The sequence below is a fragment of the Capricornis sumatraensis genome, chromosome 14 (assembly GCF_032405125.1).
Source record: "Capricornis sumatraensis isolate serow.1 chromosome 14, serow.2, whole genome shotgun sequence".
In the NCBI taxonomy this organism is placed as follows: Eukaryota; Metazoa; Chordata; class Mammalia; order Artiodactyla; family Bovidae; genus Capricornis; species Capricornis sumatraensis.
The window spans coordinates 77710955-77732460 of NC_091082.1; the positions used below are offsets into that span (position 1 = coordinate 77710955).

The 21506-nt window shown below is 38.0% G+C and overlaps 1 protein-coding gene across 4 annotated transcripts in view; it reads right to left on the reverse strand.

The window, feature by feature from the left end:
- The window catches only part of RPS6KC1 (ribosomal protein S6 kinase C1), a 210640-nt gene that overhangs the window by 124440 nt on the left and 64694 nt on the right, over window positions 1-21506 (reverse strand). For 3 of the 4 annotated variants that reach the window (XM_068985997.1, XM_068985994.1, XM_068985996.1), the window contains one exon: window positions 6847-7209. The exons of the other annotated variant lie outside the window; for it this stretch is intronic. In XM_068985997.1, coding sequence (XP_068842098.1) covers window positions 6847-7209 — 363 coding nt within the window. The remainder of the gene's footprint in view (window positions 1-6846; window positions 7210-21506) is intronic. 4 annotated transcript variants of the gene reach the window in all.

Consider the following 21506-nt stretch of genomic DNA (forward strand, 5'->3'; position numbering starts at 1 on the left):
TCACATTAAAAAGACACAAACGTCAATGGAACCAAATAGAGAGTCCAAAAAAAAAACCCATACATGCATGGTTAACTAATTTTCAACAAAGGAGCTAAGAATATTCAATAGGAAAAGAATATGCACAATAAATGGTGCTGGGAAAGCTGGGCAGTCACTTGCAACAGAGTAAAACTGGACCCCTATCTCACACCATACACAAAAATAAACTCAAAATGGATTACAAACTTGCAGGTAAGACTTGAGACCATGAAATTCCTAGAAGAAAACATAGACGGTAAGTTCCATGACATGAGTCTTGGGAATAATCTTTTGGACTTGAAACCACAAAAAAAGGCAACAAAAGCAAAAATAAACAAGTGGAACTACCTCAAACTAAAAAGCTTCTTCTGCAGAGTAAAGGTAACCATCAACAAAATCAAAAGGGAAACCAGAGGGGGAAGGACAGCTGGGTTTGGGATTGACGTGTGTACACTGCTTTATTTTAAATGGATAATTAAGAAGGACCTACTGTGTAGCACATGGAACTCTGCTCAATGTTATTTATGTGGCAGCCTGGATGGGAGATGAGTCTGGGGGAGAATGGATACATAAATATGACTGGCTGAGTCCTTTTGCTGATCACCTGAAACTGTCACAACACTGTTAATCAGCTATACCCAATACAAAATAAAAAGCTTAAAGGATTTTTTTAAAAAATCAAAAGGCAAGCCCAGGATCAGACGGCTTCACAGGAGAACTCTATTAAACATTTAGAGAAGAGCTAATGCCTATCCTTCTAAAACTCTTCCAAAAACTTGCAGAGAGAGGAACATTTCCAAACTCATTCTACAAGGCCACCACCACCCTGATACCAAAACCAGACAAAGACAACACAGAAACAGAAAACTACAGGCCAATATCACTGATGAACATAGATGCAAAAATCATCCACAAAATTTTAGCAAACAGCATTCAGCAACACATCAAAAAGCTCATACACCATGATCAAGTTGGGTTTTTTCCAGGGATGCAAAGATTCTTCAATACACACAAATCAATCAATCAATGTGATACACCATATCAACAAATTGAAAGATAAAAACCATATGATAATCTCAATAGATGCAGAGAAAGCCTTTGACAAAATTCAGCACCCATTTATGATTAAAACTCTACAAAAAATGGGCACAGAGGAAACCTATCTCAACATCAGTTCAGTTGAATTGCTCAGTCGTGTCCGACTCTTTGCGACCCCATGAATCGCAGCACGCCAGGCCTCCCTGTCCATCTCCATCTCTCAGAGTTCACTCAGACTCACGTCCATCAAGTCAGTGATGCCATCCAGCCATCTCATCCTCAGTCGTCCCTTTCTCCTCCTGCCCCCAATCCCTCCCACCATCAGAGTCTTTTCCAATGAGTCAACTCTTCGCATGAGGTGGCCAAAGTACTGGAGCTTCAGCTTTAGCATCATTCCTTCCAAAGAAATTCCAGGGCCAATCTCCTTCAGAATGGACTGGTTGGATCTCCTTGCAGTCCAAGGGACTCTCAAGAGTCTTCTCCAACACCACAGTTCAAAAGCATCAGTTCTTCGGCGCTCAGCCTTCTTCACAGTCCAACTCTCACATCCATACATGACTACTGGAAAAACCACAGCCTTGACTAGATGGACCTTAGTCGGCAAAGTAATGTCTCTGCTTGTGAATATACTATCTAGGTTAGTCATAACTTTTCTTCCAAGGAGTAAGCGTCTTTTAATTTCATGGCTGCAGTCACCATCTGCAGTGATTTTGGAGCCCAAAAAAATTAAGTCTGACACTGTTTCTACTGTTTCCCCATCTATTTCCCATGAAGTGATGGGACTAGATGCCATGATCTCAACATAGTAAAGGCCATATATGATAAGCCTACAACAAACATTATTCTCAATGGTGAAAAACTGAAAGCACTCCCCCGAAAATCAGGAATAAGACAAGGGTCACCACTTTTACCACTATTATTCAACACAGTTTTGGCAGTCCTAGTTACAGCAATCAGAGAAGAAAAAGAAATAAAAGGAATCCAGATTGGAAAAGAAGTAAAGCTCTCACTGTTTGCAGATGACATGATACGTACATAGAAAATCCTAAAGATATTAATAGAAAACTACTAGAGCCAATCAGTGAATATAGCAAAGTCGTAGGATACAAAATCAATACACAGAAATCACTTGCATTTCTACACACTAAAAGTGAAAAATCAGAAAGAGAAATTAAGGAATAAATCCCATTCACCATTGCAACAAAAAGAATAAAATATCTAGGAAAAGAACTGTACACAGAAAATTATAAGACACTGATGAAAGAAATCAAAGATGACATAAACAGATGGAGAGATAGTCCATGTTCCTGGGTAGGAAGAATCAATATTGTGAAAATGACTATACTACCAAATGGAGTCTACAGATTCAACACAATCCCTATCAAATTACCAATGGCATTTTTCACAGAACTAGAACAAAACATTTCACCATTCATATGGAAACACAAAAGACCCCAAAGAGCCAAAGCAGTCTTGAGAAAGAAGAATGGAGCTGGAGGAATCAACCTTCCTGACTTCAGACTATACCACAAAGCTACAGTCATCACGACAGTATGGTACTGGCACAAAAACAGAAATACAGACCAATGGAACAAGATAGAAAAGCCTAGAAATAAACCCATGCACCTATGGGTACCTTGTTTTTGACAAAGGAGGCAAGAACATACAATGGGTAAAGGCAGCCTCTTCAATAAGTGGTGATGGGAAAACTGGACAGCTACATGTAAAAGAATGAAATTAGAACACTTCCTAACACCATACACAAAGATAAACTCAAAATGGATTAAAGACCTAAATGTAAGACCAGAAACTATAAAACTTAGGGGAAAACATAGGTAGAACACTTGATGACATAAATCAAAGCAAGATCTTCTACTACCCACCTCCTAAAGTGAGGAAAATAAAAGCAAAAGTAAACAAGTGGGACCTGATTAAACTTAAAAGCTTTTGCACAGCAAAGGAAACTATAAGCAAGGTAAAAAGACAATCCTCAGACTGGGAGAAAATAGCAGCAAATGAAACAATGGACAAAGGATTAATTTCCAAAATATACAAGCAGCTCATAGAACTCAATACCACAAAAACAAACAACCCAATCCAAAAGTGAGGAAAAGACCTAAACAGACATTCCTCCAAAGAAGACATACAGACGTCTAACAAACACACAAAAAGATGCTCAACATCGCTCATTATTAGAGAAACGCAAATCAAAACTACAATAAGATATCACCTCACACCAGTCAGAATGGCCATCATCACCTCACACCTGTCAGAATGGCTATCCTATCATCAGAAAGACAATAAATAACAAATGTTGACAGGGATGTGAAAAAAAGGGAACGCTCATACACTTATGTACAGCCCCTACGGAAAGTGGTATGGAGGAAAAATTTTAAATAGAACTACCATATAATTGAGCAATTCCATTTTCAGGTATATATCCAAAGGAAACAAATCATTATCTCAAAGATATATTTACATGTCCATGTTCACTGCAGAACTATTCACAACAGCCAAGATGACACAATTCAACCCAAGCGTCCATCAAGAGATGAATTGATAGTGTGGTGGAATATTATACAACCATAAAAATGTATTTTATGATATATAGTGAATAATATACAGTGGAATATTATTCAACCATAAAAAATAAATTCTTCAGGGCACTATGCTAAGTAAATTAAGTCAGAGAAAGACAAATACCATATGATCTCACTTATATGTGGAATCTAAATGGAACCAAACGCAAAAGAAACAGAGAACAGACTGGTGGTTTCCAGAGGCAAGGGGTGAAGGTGGTCAAAAAACACAAACGTTCATTTATACGATTAATAAATTCAGGGGATAAAACATGGGCTTCCCAGGTGGGTCAGTGGTTAAAAAAAAAAAACCCACCTGCCAGTGTCAGAGACTCCAGTTCAATCCCTGGGTCAAGAAGATTCCCTGGAGAAGGGAATGGCAACCCACTCCAGTATTCTTGCCTGGGAAGTCCCATGGACATAGGAGCCTGGAGGGCTACAGTCCATGGGGTCACAAAAAGTCAGACACGACTTAGCGACTGAACAATAACAACATACAATATGGTGACTACAGTTAACGTTACTATATTCTATATTTGAAAGCTGCTAAGAGAATAATCTTTAAAGTTCTTATTACTAGAAAAAAATATATAACTATGTGAAGTGATGTATGGTAACTAAACTTACTGCAGTAATCATTTCACAATATACACATATATCAAAGCATTATGATGCCATATGTCAATTATACCTCCATAAAACTGGGGAAAACATTTTTCAAAAATAATGTCCATGTGTGGTGAGTGGTATGTTTCTAAACAGAATCCACAGACTAGAAACACTGCCCTAACGTTACATTTAAACATGGTTAAATGTATAACCATGTGCCTGAAACAGACATTATTATACATTTTGGTTAAAAGTTAGAATTGTGACTATGGTCACCATGGTTTGTATGAATTAAATTGATCACATTATGGATAAACAATAGAAGGCTAAAAGCAATTACTTGACTATAACTTTTTAGACTTGAAGCCATATTAACCACAAAAACTAATACAGGCAGAAATAGAGATTGCAGTTTCAGAAATATGTTAAGCTAAATAGGAAAAGTATATTTAAATTGTAACATTCCTTAAGACAGAGGTCTAGTAGGTTTACAACTAGCCAATCTGATCACATGGACCACAGCCTTGTCTAACTCAATGAAACTAAGCCATGCCCTGTGGGGTCACCCAAGACGGACGGGTCATGGTGGAGAGGCCTGACAGAATGCGGTCCACTGGAGAAGGGAATGGCAAACCACTTCAGTATTCCTGCCTTGAGAACCCCACGAACATTATGAAAAGGTAGGACACTGAAAGATGAACTCCCCAGGTCGGTAGGTGCCCAATACGCTACTGGAGATCAGTGGATGACAGAGGATGAGATGGTTGGATGACATCACAGACTCGATGGACATGGGTTTGGGTGGACTCCGGGAGTTGGTGATGGTCAGGGAGGCCTGGCGTGCTGCGGTTCATGGGGTCGCAAAGAGTCGGACACAACTGAGCAACTGAACTGAACTGAACTAGGAGGTTTGGTATCAAGTTGCAGTGGAGAAATAACTCACCACCATAATCACAAATAACAACATTATTATTATGAAATAATGAAACAATATTATTTTTTGATATTTGCTGATATGTATCCATAATTCTCATTTTGAAGAAAAGATTTTTATTTTTCTGGTGCCATCAAGTGGTAACATTATGAAGTGTTCTAAGGTTTAAATACTAATAACTTTTAGACAGAAAAGTAACACACTGATATGTTTTATATATGTCAATTTTGTGTTTTAGCAAAAAATTACATAGAAAGAAAAGGGGGTAACATTAAATCTAATTGTTTGCAACTCATCCCCATTTTAAAACTCCAAATGAGAATTAAGACAAAGAAGAAAAATGAGTAAGTCATTAAGATTGGAATGTTCCACTAGCAGACAAAAAACCCAAAAGACAATGAAACTACTTGAAAAACAAAATTTATATCAAAATTATATATCAATCAAATCATAAGAGATGCTCCCACCTGAAGTTCCATTAATGTGGCAGTAAAAGAAATTATTTTTAAGGCAAAACCCTTCAAGAATAAAAAGAAAGAAAACAACAGCAATCAAATTTTAGAAGCTAAAAAGTAGATGAATGAGTGGTTACTGTGTGATCAACTCAGGGAAGCTGCCTTACTTACAGAGCAATGTCAATCTCTCCAAAAGTTCAGGAACTGGTGGTTTTGGATACCTGTGGAAGTGAGTGTGAAAGCTAAAACCAAGAAAATTCACCAAAATCCTAGTTAAGAAGTTGTTAGGAGTCCTACACACTCCTTCTTCCACTCCTTATGGCCAATATCCATTTTTACATCACTCACACTAGAAGATGGAAAGTTTATACTCGAGGAAGAGTAAACAGAAGGCTCCTGACTGCAGTACACCAAGCAGAGTGAGGGTCGAAGTACTGCAGTTAAAAAACAAAAATTGTTAGGAATCCAGGAGACTGTGATAAGTTAAACAGTACTGACAAGTCGAAGACCACAGAACAACAACAACGGTGCTTTTCCTGAAAGAAAACCACTGGAAGAACGTCCTGTTAACCTCTGACTATTGTGTCCAGGACGTCAGATTATGAATTGCAGTATGCTTCAATCTGCTTCCCTAAGAGAAAGGCAAATGATGAAAAACTGATGCTTAAACATAAATAACAGGCTAAGTTCTACTTATAGACATTTAGCAGCATTCAGCTCTCCATGTCCCATTAATTGGCTGAGAATTTATCACAACTAACGAAAACAGAATAGTAAGCAAATCCAAGAACCCTTTACGTTCTCAGTTTAAAAGCCCATTTCATCTTGCCTCTTCAGGCCATCAAGAGTAAATGTACTAAAGAAACTCTGGGAATACTCCTGACAGAATCAGGTGAACATGGCAGGAAAAAAAAAAAATTATTATTCAAACAAGGGACTTAGAAGCTTGATTTTTAAAAATTCTCTTTGTGTTGATTAATTGATCAAAGCAGAGACTTAAGTATATTGTCTTCCACCACGTAATTAAAAACCAAATTACCATATTTAGGTAATTTAATCTCCAGTAATTTCTTCTTTTCAGTCTTGTTTTTACACAAGATTATACATAAGAAATTGCTATATATGTATATGTGTGTGTGTGTGCGTGTATTTTCCCCCAAGTATCAACATAAGAACATGCCAAAATATAATAACACAGATAAAATTGTACCTTGAACACCTTCCAGGAGCAAATCAACCCCCTTCCTATAAAAATCAGAGGCAGCTTCATAGTCATCTTCTTCTTCCTTTTTTAAAGCCAGCTTTATTAATTCTCCTGCTTTCTCCAAATAATCTCTCTTGCCAAGCTTGGATTTTAAACTGCCAGGAAAAAGGCTACGACTTTCCCGTTCTTCTTCTGTTTTGTTCTGTTCACTGTCAGAAAAAACAGCCCCTAGTGCTGAGGAATCCGAAGAAAGATTGGGACCAAAAGTCCTGATGGGAGAATTTTGATTGGAAGCCATTCCATCATCCAGCTCAGCAAGAGAATCCACATCAACAGTGAGGGATACCAGATCACTGTCACTGGAGAAACCTAGAAATACGATCACAACAGTGAGCAGATATTAAATCGAGAATCAGCCAAAAGAGTGCGAATCATACTGACTAAACATTTTTTCACACTACCCCTGCCAACCAGGAAGACTGCAACTCACGGGTGGAAGTCAGTGTCTAGCAGTTTGTCTCAGCTTAGCTCATTCATTCTTGCACTGTCTCCCCACAGTTCTAGAAGACAGTCTCCTGCCTTAACCATCAAACTAAAACTGAAGACAAGTCTTTATCTAGCCCTGTTGTTACAAAAAGCCTTTACAACAGGATCTTGTATTTACAGAAGGTTGATGCTTACATACACAGCTTCTGTGAACAACAGAATTATGATAAAAGGAAAAGAATAAGGGCTTTAGAATAGAAAAGAGAAGTGCTTGAATCCCAGCTCTTAAAACTTACCGTGCGACCAACCACACGTTACTTAATAATAAGAGTTATTATGTGGGGCTTTAAATGAGAAAAAGAGCTAATGCGTATAACAGGCTAAGATTAAATTATAACTTTTATAGCAATTACATAATAATAATTTTACTATATATAATATAACGTATCCTCAGAGATGTGCTTTTAAGTAACCATCCATATCTGGAAAATGTATGCCATGCAGCACTCTTTTAACTGAATTTTTTGAAATTCCTGTTTCAGCTGCTTCCACAAGCTTTTGGCAAAAGCTTTGGTCAGTATTTGCACCTTAGTTTTCTGACAGAAAATGAATAGTATTTGCATCTTAGTTTGCTGACAGAAAATGAACAGCGGATGCTACTGAACATTTACTCAATGAAAATTACTTCTTCCATTTCATATAACTGACTTCATGATACATGAGCTTGAACTACAATAACCGTTACTAAACCTGCTCTACTTTTACATTCTTAGAAATGATTAAGGACCTCAAAGAGCTTTTGTTTATATGGATTACATCTGTAAATATTTACTAATCTTGGTATTTTAAAAAGACTGAATTTTTAAACACTTAAAAGTCCATTATATGTTAAATAATTTTTATAAAAATGATTAAGAAGTACCATTGTTACATATTTGCAAATCTTGTTAACAGAAGATGGCCATATTCTCAGGTCTAATTCTGTACTCAATCTGTTAGATGTCATTCTGGTTAAAAGAGTTGAAGAAAATGTCACATTGCTAAGTAACTGAAAATGGGGTATTTTAACAGCCTTTTCAAATAACTATAGCTATCATTTTTTTGATACTATAACAAAACTTAACAAGTAGTAGCTTCTTAAAGGTTAGTTTACATGTGGAATATAAATTTCTATCAACGTCATTTCTGTTTCTGTTACATTCAAATCCATGGGTCTGTCTCACACACTGAGTCTATAACATCACACTCTGGTCATTTTGAAAATATTAGTTTCCTGAGTTACACGGAGCCTCCAAATGGTGATAAATTTCATCGTTACAATATCTCCAAGAAAATCACATTTGCTACTTATCACCACCGACCTCGTCCAAAAATTGTTTACGTATTCTGAAACTGTTAGGCTCAAAGTGGCTGATACAGGTTCTCCAAAATTCTATTTTGGTGTTGAGAACTAGAATATCATCACTATTTGGCAATAAATACTGTTAACTGTTTTCCCTGAAGTACAAGCTTCCTTTTTGCATTAAAAAAAAAAAAATTGCTAAATATTCAAGTCTGAAAATGAGTTGTCTGTCAATCATTCTCTCAAGCAAAAATGGGGTCCCGGGAAAAGAGTAGCTAGTTTATGGTTCAAATAACTGCAAAGGCGCTCTTTTTTTTTTTTTTTTTTTTCCAAGACAACCAGGGCAGTTCAGTATGTAAAGTGTTTTTTCATTTTCATTTCATCCCACATAATAGCATATAAAAGACATATATCCAAGGGTTGAGATTCAGTAAAATTAACTGTTTTTACTGCTTTATCAAGGATCTCCTAGGTGAAATAAGCATTGGTATTACTGGAAGTATGTGCAACAAATACTGTTACAGTCTCATATCACTGTCTTGATTCATGCTCAAGTACAGCAGTTTTACTGACCACTGCTTTTGGATCATCAGTACAAACGTCAGCACAATAGAAACAGAAAATAACTTCCTAGATTATCATAAAAAAAAGTTTCTTACTTGGAGAGTCCCTGAAAAGATCTCAGGAATGAAAACCCAGAGATCTGAAAACTATACTTTAAAAGCCACTGACTTGTATCATTAAATAAGATTCACAACAGGGTTAGGCAAAACAGGTTTGGGAACAACTATGTGGTCTGCATCACCACTGAATACATACTGACTGCCACGCTTCTCAGGAAGGAAAATACTGGGTTGGCCAAAAAGTTCGTTCCGGTTTTTCCCATAACTCGAACAAACTTTCTGGCCAACGTAATACATAAAGAAGAAAATGATCTCCCCAGCATCATACACTAAGTCAAAATCAAAGGTGGATCTGAGTCTACAGTTGCAGATCAAGGGTCCGCAAACTTCTTTTCTGAGGGCCACAGGGTGAATTATTTTAGTCTTTTCAGGCCATACTATCTCAGTCACAACCAATCAACACTGCTGCTGTAGCTCGAAAGCAGCCACAAACAACGCCCACACGTCCAAGTATGCCTGTGTTCCAACAGAGCTTCCTGCGTGGAGGCTGAACTCTGAATGCCGCATAATGTTCACGTGCCACAAAATAAGATTCTTTGGAATTTTGTCAACCATTTAAAAATGTAAAAACCATTCTTAGCTTATAGGGCAGGACATATAAAAACAGGTGGAAGGCCAGACTTGGCCCATGGGCCACAGTTTGTCAACCCCTACTATAGACTCAAATTGCTTCAGTTCAGTTCAGTCGCTCAGTCATGTCCGACTCTTTGCAACCCCATGGACTGCAGCACCCCAGGCCTCCCTGTCCATCACCAACTCCCGGAGTTTACTCAAACTCATGTCCATTGAGTCGGTGACGCCATCCAACCATCTCATCAAACTGCTTACTTCATACCGAATAAAGTAAGTTGGGATAAAAACATTTATTGGCAGCTAAGCTCTAATTTCAAATCAACTTTAGACACTGTTTTGGCACTCTTGTCAATATACCCTGTTTCCAGGGTTTGGCACTTTTTTTTCCCACAAATCCTTGGAATGCCCATGAAATACTAATTTTGTTCCATGAAAGCAAGAGACTTCATTAAAGCCACGATATCAGATGAAATTCATTGGATCTATTGGAAATATCTTCAATTCACCACAGTTCAATTCTACAGACAACACTTAAAATCAAAATCTCTTTAAAGCCGTCTACAAATTTATGCACTGCTCTGAGAAATATATAAACTTTCCAAGATTTTTTAAAATAATTTTAAATATTTTCTATATTCAGTACAAATTTACTTCCTTAAATGGTTATCATTGTATAACCTGGTCCTCCGAAACTAATAAACAGACAAAGAAAAAAATGCTGTGGTTTATACAGCTAATCACAAATGAAAGGAAGCGTTGTTACAGATCTTTGTCTGCTCTCTGATGTCTTGTCACCATAACCCCTACATCATCTATCACATCATACTGCTTCATGCTTTGCTTGATTTTCCTTTCTAACAAGAACAATAATACCAAAGGGCAAGAGGGTAAAGTTATGTGTACTCAGGTTCTTGGCTTTTGACCATGAAAATTTAGTCACACAGTCATATTTCCTCTTACTCTTCCAACCTTATTTTTATTAGCAAAGAAATCATGATTACATGAAACTAGATCCGAAAAGTAAGATCATAAAACACCTAGGGAAAAGTCAGATAGTAAAATAAAGGTTCTATACAAATGGTTCCCTCTTCAAATTCTACCTAATTCTAAATGAGAAATGTTTCAAAATAAGCAAACCAATAAGAACCAGCAGGTTAGGAAGAGAAAATTGTTTAGCTTAAGCAAGAGAAGCAAAAGGAAACAAAATTACTTCTTCTGGTTTATGGAGGACAATTTTAAAATATATGTCAGAGGGAGAGGGAGAGGGTGGGATGATTTGGGAGAATGGCATTGTAACATGTATACTATCATGTAAGAATCGAATCACCAGTCTATGTCCGACGCAGGATACAGCATGCTTGGGGCTGGTGCACGGTGATGACCCAGAGAGATGTTATGGGGAGGGAGGTGGGAGGGGGGTTCATGTTTGGGAACGCATGTACACCCGTGGTGGATTCATGTCAATGTATGGCAAAACCAATACAGTATGGTAAAGTAAAATAAAGTAAAAATAAAAATTAAAAAATAAATAAATAAATAAATAAAATAAAATAAAATATATGTCAGAGGCAAAAATGCCTATATCTTTAGTCCAGAAATTTAGTAATATATACCAGAAACAATCAGAGATGTAGGAAAAAAAGACATACACATAAGAATATTCATCACAAAAACTAATGCAATTGAAATAACAAATTTCTAACAATAGGAGAATATGGCATATCCCATGAGGAGGCCTTACAAATAGCTGTGAAAAGAAGAGAGGCGAAAAGCAAAGGAGAAAAGGAAAGATATAAGCATCTGAATGCAGAGTTCCAAAGAAAGCAAGAAGAGATAAGAAAGCCTTCCTCAGCAATCAATGCAAAGAAATAGAGGAAAACAACAGAATGGGAAAGACTAGAGATCTCTTCAAGAAAATTAGAGATGCAAAGGAAACATTTCATGCAGAGATGGGCTCGATAAAGGACAGACATGGTATGGACCTAACAGAATCAGACGATATTAAGAAGAGATGGCAAGAATACACAGAAGAACCGTACAAAAAAGATCTTCATGACCAAGATAATCACAATGGTGTGATTACTCACCTAGAGCCAGACATCCTGGAATGTGAAAGTCAAGTGGGCCTTAGAAAGCATCACTACGAACAAAGCTAGTAGAGGTGATGGAATTCCAGTGGAACTATTTCAAATCCTTAAAAATGATGCTGTGAAAGTGCTGCACTCAATATGCCAACAAATTTGGAAAACTCAGCAGTGGCCACAGGACTGGAAAAGGTCAGTTTTCATTCCAATCCCAAAGAAAGGCAATGCCAAAGAATGCTCAAACTACCGCACAATTGCACTCATCTCACACACTAGCAAAGTAATGCTCAAAATTCTCCAAGCCAGGCTTCAGCAATAAGTGAACCATGAACTTCCAGATGTTCAAGCTGGTTTTAGAAAAGGCAGAGGAACCAGAGATCAAATTCCCAACATCCGCTGGATCATCGAAAAAGCAACAGAGTTCCAAAAAAACATCTATTTCTGCTTTATTGACTACGCCAAAGCCTTTGACTGTGAGGATCACAATAAACTGTGGAAAATTTTGAGAGAGATGGGAATACCAGACCACCTAACCTGCCTCTTGAGAAACCTACATGCAGGTCAGGAAGCAACAGTCAGAAGTGGACATGGAACAACAGACTGGTTCCAAATAGGAAAAGGAGTATGTCAAGGCTGTATATTGTCACCCTCCTTATTTAACTTATATGCAGAGTACATCATGAGAAACGCTGGACTGGAAGAAGCACAAGCTGGAATCAAGATTGCTGGGAGAAATATCAATAACCTCAGATATGCAGATGACACCACCCTTATGGCAGAAAGTGAAGAGGAACTAAAAAGCCTCTTGATGAAAGTGTAAGAGGAGAGTGAACAAGTTGGCTTAAAGCTCAACATTCAGAAAACAAAGATCGTGGCATCTGGTCATGGGAAATAGATGGGGAAACAGGGGAAACAATGTCAGACTTTATTTTGGGGGGCTCCAAAATCACTGCAGATGGTGACTGCAGCCATGAAATTAAAAGATGCTTACTCCTTGGAAGGAAAGTTATTACCAACCTAGATAGCATATTAAAAAGCAGAGACATTACTTTGTCAACAAAGGTCCGTCTAGTCAAGGCTATGGTTTTTCCAGTGGTCATGGATGGATGAGAGAGTTGGACTGTAAAGAAAGCTGAATGCTGAAGAATTGATGCTTTTGAACTGTGGTGTTGGAGAAGACTCTTGAGAGTCCCTTGGACTGCAGGGAGATCCAACCAGTACATTCTAAAGGAGATCAGTCCTGGGTGTTCATTGAAAGGACTGATGTTGAAGCTGAAACTCCAATACTTGGCCACCTCATGCGAAGAGTTGACTCACTGGAAAAGACCCTGATGCTGGGAGGGATTGGGAGCAGGAAGAGAAGGGGACGACAGAGGATCAGATGGCTGGATGGCATCACCAACTCGATGGACATGAGTTTGGGTAAACTCCGGGAGTTGGTGATGGACAGGGAGGCCTGGCGTGCTGCAATTCATGGAGTCACAAAGAGTCAGACAAGACTAAGCAACTGAACTGAACTGAAGATAAAATATTATAGAGTTATTAAAAACTTTTATCAGTTCAGTCGCTCAGTCATGTCCGACCTTTTGTGACCCCAAGGACTGCAGCATGCAGGCCTCCCTGTCCATCAGCAACTCCCTCAGCTTGCTCAAACTCATGTCCATTGAGTTGGTGATCCCATTCAACCATCTCATACTCTGTCGTCCCCTTCTCCTGCCACCTTCAATCTTTCCCAACATCAGTCTTTTTAAATGAATCAGTTCTTCACATCAGGTGGCCAAAGTATTGGAGTTTCAGCTTCAGCATCAGTCCTTCCAATGAATATTCAGGACTGATCTCCTTTAGGATGGACTAGTTGGATCTCCTTGCAGTCCAAGGGACTCTCAAGAGTCTTCAACACCACACTTCAAAAGCATCAACTGTTCCCATGCTCAGCTTTCTTTACAGTCCAACCCTCACATCCATACATGACTACTGGAAAAACCACAGCTTTGCCTAGATGGACCTTTGTTGGCAAAGTAATGTCTCTGCTTTTTAATATGCTGTCTAGGTTGGTCATAGCTATTCTTCCAAGGAATAAAGAATCTTTTAATTTCATGGCTGCAGTCACCATCTGCAGTGATTTTGGAGCCCAAAAAATAAAGTCTGTCACTGTTTCCATTGTCTCCCCATCTATTCGCCTTGTAGTGATGGAACCGGATGCCATGATCTTAGTTTTCTGAATGTTGAGTTTTAAGCCAACTTTTGCACTCTCCTCTTTCATTTTCATCACTTTAGTTCTTCTTTGCTTTCTGCCCTAAGGGTGGTGTCATCTGCATATCTGAGCTTATTGATATTTCTGCCGGCAATCTTGATTCCAGCTTGTGCTTCATCCAGCCTGGCATTTTGCATGGACATTTCACAGACTGGTTCCAAATAAGGAAAAGAGTACGTCAAGGTTGTATATTGTCAGCCTGCTTTTTTAACTTATATGCAGAGTATATCACGCGAAATGCCGGGCTGGATGAAGCACAAAAATTGTTATAGGAGAATATTTAATGCTAAAGTATTCATGCTTTATTAATCAAAAACAACAAACTCCAAAGCAGTATATATAATATAATTCTAATTTAAAAACACACACACACACCAATGGTCATAGCAGCACTATTTACAATAGCTAGGACATGGAAGAAACCTAGCTGTTCATTGACAGATGAGTCTATCAAGAAGTTGTGGCACATATATACAATGGAATATTAATCACCCATAAAAAAGAACAAGTTTGAGTCAGTTGTAGTGAGGTGTATGAACCTAGAGCATGTCATACATTGTGAAGTAAGTGAGAAGGAGAAAAACAAGTATCATATATTAATGCATATATATGGAATCTAGAAGAATAGTACTGATGAACCTATTTGCACGGCAGGAATAGAGATGCAGATGTAGAGAATGGACTTGTAGACACAGTGGGGTAAAGAGAAGAGGGGACAGACTGAGAGAATAGCATTGACATACACATACACTACAATGTGTAAACTAGAAAGCCTCGTGGGAGGCAGGCGATAGCAGAGGGAGCTCAGCTCGGGGCCTTATGATGACCTAGAGGGGTGGGAGGGAGGCTCCAGAGGGAGGGGATGTACGTATGCTTAGAGCTGACTCACACTGTTTTCCAGCAGAAACCAACACAACACTATAAAGCAATTACCCTCCAATTAAAAATACATACAAAACAAAAATTAAAAACACAAACAGGAAGAAAGGTTAGAAAAGTACACGAAACGTTCACAGCACTTCTCTCTGTGTGCTGGAAGTACAGGTGACCCATCATATTTGCTGTATGTGTGACAAGCCCTTAAGGCTATGAATGTGAAGGGTATCGAAGAAGATGCAGCAAGGGCTGACACTGGGGGTTTGTGTGTAAATCAAGCTATGTTATACAGACGTGATTTATAAACCGTAGACCTATGTGAGTCATCCAGCAGCCAGTGCCAAGAAATTTCTAACTTGAGAGAAGACAGAGATGAGTATAAAACCAGATCTGCATAAAGCAGACTAACCCTGACACTCCTTCCTTCCTTATTTTCTTCCTTTCATCTCCTCCTAGGATGCACCCTAATGTTTCTGAAAAACCTAGGCACTAGCAAAGTTCCTCAACTATACACGGCAACTAACCTAGTTATTATCTGATGTGTTTCTCTTCCACACTGAAGCAATTGCTAACTCTCCTTCTTTTCATTGAAGAACTCCCCAACCAGCTCAAGAAGAACATTCCCCATCACTACCTCAACAGTGAGTACAAAGATACAGAGAGAGGCACGCAAATACTCAGTACCTATTTTATTCATCTTATATCTTTAATATATCTGCTTAATACAGTGCTTGCCCAACTCCTTGAAACCACGGTCTTGTCATTCAGTCTGTTTTTTATAAAGCTACACATAATGGACACTAGCTCCCTGAAACCCGGAAAGTTAACAAGTAAGATAAAAAGAGCTGCAAGCAAGAAAGCGGTTCTCAGTTAAAGTGAGTAAGAAGAACATTGTGGATAATGCAGGGCAACAACTGACAATACAGAGGCTATTTGTCAAAAGTTAAACCAACCTGAAGTCCATCCATGTTTAAAGGGGCCCTCTGGGCCATCAGAAGAGTAAAAGGTGCATCCTTTACCAACACCATCAAGTCAAAAACCTAAGCCTTTTTTGGAAAGGATGGGGGTGGGGGGGAGTCAAAGGTTCTATGAAAGTGTTCAGCCTCCAGGTTCATATCACAGAGATTCAAGTCTCAGGGCTATTAGAGGACCCCAGGTGACTGGTTAAAAAGCAGCTACAGACATGAGGGGTTTGTACAGCGTCCCAGTTCACCTACCTACCCTCACCTTCTGTGCTTTGAACTGCTCAGAGTAGGGCAGTGTAGTGTAATCTGTCTAGGACACCATCTCTGAAAGACAGGCGCCAGGGGAAAAGGTTGAGTTGCCATAGAATAAATCTTTATACTATAAGCTATCAGAAATCTGTATTTGAAGACCTTCTGCAAAAAGAGATCAGTTTCCTTTAGAACAACAGGTGTTCTCTCATGGCTGACTATGCCTAAAATACATGGCCTCATTATTATTAGCTGATAGCTTTCACTGAGCCCTGAGCTTCAAATATTGCCATAGTCAATGAAAGGGAATTTCTACTTTTCCTAGTAGCGATGACTCAAGCTTCACACACAAAGCAAGGTATCTAGCTAGCAGAACAAAGGTCACCCTGAGGTAGAAGACATACATATCAATCTCCATTAAGAAACAAGTCTTTATTATAAATGTGATTTTAAGTGACTACATAAACCTAAAAGTTGATGTTAGTTAAGATTCCTCTATTTGATCACCAACTCCGCACTCAATAATAGCTACTGTTACTAAAAAGAGCCATTCCTCTGACATTTCACATTTTTATAATGTTTTTGATACATGTCTTGCTTCACCCTTGAAATTTTATAAAAAGAACATCAGAATGTTTACTACATATTTGGTTTAAAAAAAAGAATAAGCACAGGAAAAAACACATCAATCACAATTACAACCCTGGTACTGTTACCTTATCATGAACAACAAAGATCCGTGAGTTGGCTTCCATGTTTACTTAATGAACTTTTTATGGTACTCCATAATCTACTCTGCAAATCAAATCTGTGACCAGCACACAGCAGCTCATACTGAGCTCTCTATGCCAAATTAAATCTCATTTCAGAATACAGGTCTGGGATTGCTGTTAAATATCTGGAGGGCTTTGACTGCCTCAGGCATCTGTCTTAACTTTTCTGAAATTCCAATTTTTAACTATAAAGTAAGGTATTTATCTATATCATTCCCAGTGTTCCTTCTACTCTAAAATCTATTCCCACAACATATCGTGAAATTTTTATTTGCCCCATCAGACTCCTAAACTCTTAATATACAATGTTATCCTCAATAGTCACAGAATTGTTAAGGGTCAATTTTTGTAATTTTGTGTCAACTGTTTTATATCCACGCATACACACAAGGACATGTTCTCATTTCTGCTTATCTTAATAATAACAACTTATTCTTTTTCTATTTATTTTAAACTTCCCCACAAAGAAAATTCAACTAATAATGGACAGTGAATAAAAGTTAAGTAGATAAGCACTCAGGAGACAAAGGAACTTCAAACTGAATAAACACACTCTGAAGTAGTACAGAGCACCTAGAATTAGCCCAGTAACAAGATTTAGCGTTCTTGTGGTGCCACCTGGTGGACATTTGCTGTAAATTCTACTTTAAAGTTAAAACCTTAATTTTGTCATCTTTGTGCTTTTCTATATAATGAAAAGAATTATTACCCTGACACCAAATAAATACACAAATTTTGAACTGAAAGTGATTTTGAAAAGGTCCCTTACATGGACCAGCAACAGATTCTATTCTCAAAATGTACATCTCATTTACTTTAAAATATCTAATTCAAGACAGCTTACTTAATAGACCCTTTCTTGTGTCTACAATTGCTACAATGAGCACTTAAGAGTTCCCACTCCCCAATTTACAGGCAAAAAGAAAAAGGAAAAAGCAAAGGTAAATTTGACTAGTTTAGGAAACATTTAAGAATATTTACTCAAGATATGCTACATATAAGAAGCTGATCTCTCAATTTGTATCTGTGGTTATGATCACCTAATTACTTTTTCTTACTTGCTGCATACACCTGGAAAATGTCCCTCCCAAAACTGCAAAAGAAGTCAAGTAATGTACTGCAAAGAGGAAATGACACAGTTTACCAGATGAGCTTACACAAACATCAAAGGCTCCAATATTAAGGCCAGCATGCAGTAAAGCAACCTATATCCTTCCGAAAGGCCAACAGACGAGAGAAACATGCCAAGAAGCTCAATTCCCAACCACCACTTTGGCCAGGTCCCCACAAATGCCACAGAAACTTTATGGCTAAGTTTAATTCAACAAAAAGATGGAATTTTAAAAAGGAAGTAAGATGTTAACAATCAACTAAATCTTCTTTCATCTTTGAGAAAATATATGGTTTAATTTCACTGAACAAAAGAGATGAAGAGCAAACCAGCACTTCATTTTAAAAATATAAAACAACGTTTCATCTAAAAACCTACTGAAAAATTTTATAATTTTTAATTTCATATTAGATAAAAATACATTAAGCAGTTAATCACTAAATTGTTGGGTTTTCTAAAACCTTAAAGGGGTTTCCTCTATCACACTATACTATATAAAATACTGAAAGTTTTTAAGAATCCTCGAATCCAACTCTTTATGCTTTCCTTAGAAAACTTTCTTTCAAGGTAAAGACTTGTTGATTGCATTTTATGGTACTAATAAAAATAATGATCACTTAGCCTCTGCATCTGTTCTCTGAGAGGTGATGTACCTGCCATGTGTCATTCTGACTCTAACTGAAGGGCCCTGGCACAGCAGACTATACGTATTAACACCCGCCCCGCTGGCTCATTCCACTGGCAAACTAAATGACAAGTATGAAAAATGAATCCACCTTCAAAACACCATTTAAAGCCCTGCACTCAGAGGAGCTGTTACGCAGTGCAGCACCTCCTCACGTTCTGGCTCTAAATCCGCTTTGCCAGCATGTGCCGCCACGGTCCCTCGGCAACCTTCCCTTGCCCTGAACACCTGCGGGGCTCGGCTGGCTGCGAGCTGTCCTGCCCCCTTCCTACGAGAGGCCCTCTCTCTTGGTTGTCTCTGGGACTGGCAGACCTTTTGGTGTGAAAGTAAATCCCGCGCTTACCCAGGATGCCAGGCAATCTCATGGTATTTAAAAGTCATTTTTCCTCTCAAATATCAGCAAATCTGTAAGATGTCTGATACTCGAACCTGTATTTGTCAACAAGGTATCTGGGCAGGATCAATGAGCCATGCACAGAGGTTTTGAAAGGGAGGGGGTGAAAAACATAAACATTAACGGGCTTTTCCAGCTCCCGGTTTTTCATTCTTCATGGAGCCCAGGGTGTTTCAGAGGTGGTAATGCAGTTAGAAAACTAACTTATGCACTGGAAGGATAAAATTTCAGTATTAAATGTTGCCCCTAGTTTCTCCCATAAAAGCATATTCCTAACATGATAATTGCTTCCAAGGAAAACTCATCGTTTTGAAATGTTAAAAGATAAACTCTGAAACAAGTACACCCTACCTCTACTGTAGGGAGGGTGGCCCATTCACCCAGAGAGCAGTCCTAGTCTTGGTGAACAATAAGTACAATAGCATCTTCTTTAATTCTCAGAAGTGTCTCAGTTGGGACAATAAATTACAAACTCACCCTATCCTATAAGTTTAAGGTTATAACCCACCTTAGGTTATATCTCCTTTAACATGAATACCTTTTTATTCTGAAGAGCCTTCCACATTTTAAAACACCATCCCAAGAAAAAACATCCTAATAACAACTCTTCCCCTTCTCTTCTAAACTTAAGCAAAGGACAAAAGATCTCTGCACCACTCCTATCCTTGATTACTTTCTACTAAAATAGGCTCCTGAGACACCCTTCTCTCACCATGGCTGACACCTACCTAGGTAATAAAGACTTATCAAGGATACAAAAGAACAGAGTCATCCTCAGATCACATACCCTTCAATTCCTGAGCCAAAAATCAAAGAGAGAAAAAAAAAGATCCCGTAATTTTCAGGAACTGTACTCCTCACTGAACACTCTCCCACAAATCTTTTCTAAGTCTCCTGCTTGGCCTCTCTTGGACATCACCAAATCTGCCAGTTTTACAAGCAGAAAATGTTGACTCCCTGTTTCTCAAAAGTAGGAGGGTGTCTCTGAGGCAACAGCCAGATCAGGTTATCCCAAAAGAGTCATCCTCCAAGGAAACTTGTTCTAAAAATAGTCATCTTGGGATCCCAAGAAGTGGTTAGATTTTTCCAAAGCCTAGCAAGAATCTCAGATCAAAACAAGTCATGGAGAACAGATGTATTTTTCCCCAAAAACACCTGATGGACTGCAAAGTAAAATGACTATCAATATTGTTTTTCTATGATCTTAGCTGATTCAGGATGGAGTTGAAGATACCGAGGACCCAAAGGAGACCCCAGCCTAAGATCCCCCATACATTACACAGAACACTAGATGTAAGTTAATGGACTATGCTTTTAAGTCAATGGGAGCTACCATGAAAAATAAGAAATTTTAATTACTTCTCAGTGTGGATTTTCTTCACCGAAAGAAAAACAAATTTTAAGTGCATCAGCCCACAAAATGGATGGGAACTTGTTGCTCCTACCAAACCATGATGAGAATTGACTGCAATAAATCTATGTTAGCGTGTCAAGGTATGATATCAGTACACATTCCAACAAGACCATCACTACAGTGAGATCATGACCACCTCTCATGTCAGTCATAAACCATTCTCCTCTACCATAATTTCTTACTCGTGAAACAGATCAAGAAATAGCCTCTGGTGTATGATTTTTCTTTTATATAAACCAAACCTAAGCAACTTCAAGCAAATCTAATTTACCTATTTTTAAAGACTCTCCCCAGCCCTGTCCCCACATATATCTCTCTTTTAAATCTAAAATACTTTCTGGAAGAAAACTAAGGAAATTTTTAAAATCTTCATTAAAAATTCAAGAATGGCTTAATAGAGGAAAAAAACAAGAGATTACGCATTCTTGAATTAAAGTGATAAAAAGTACAAAAATTGCTTTGGTTTAGACTCATGCTATTATAAAGAATATCAAAAATACTAAAACTGCCTTAGATTTATTCTTTCCAGTACATGACTAAACTTTTAAAGTCCCTTTTGAAATTAATTGTCTGAAAGTCAGATCCAGCTAAATAAACCTCAGAAAGGCACTCAACAATACCAATTCTGAGCACTTACTATACCACATTTCAACAAACCTAAGAAGCCATTAATTGTAGGACAAATCATTATTTTATGTATCACTAAGAAAGAAAAAAGCTGTCAATTAATGTATCATCAACCCAATACCATGTACTCAATAGCAATGATGTTAAAAT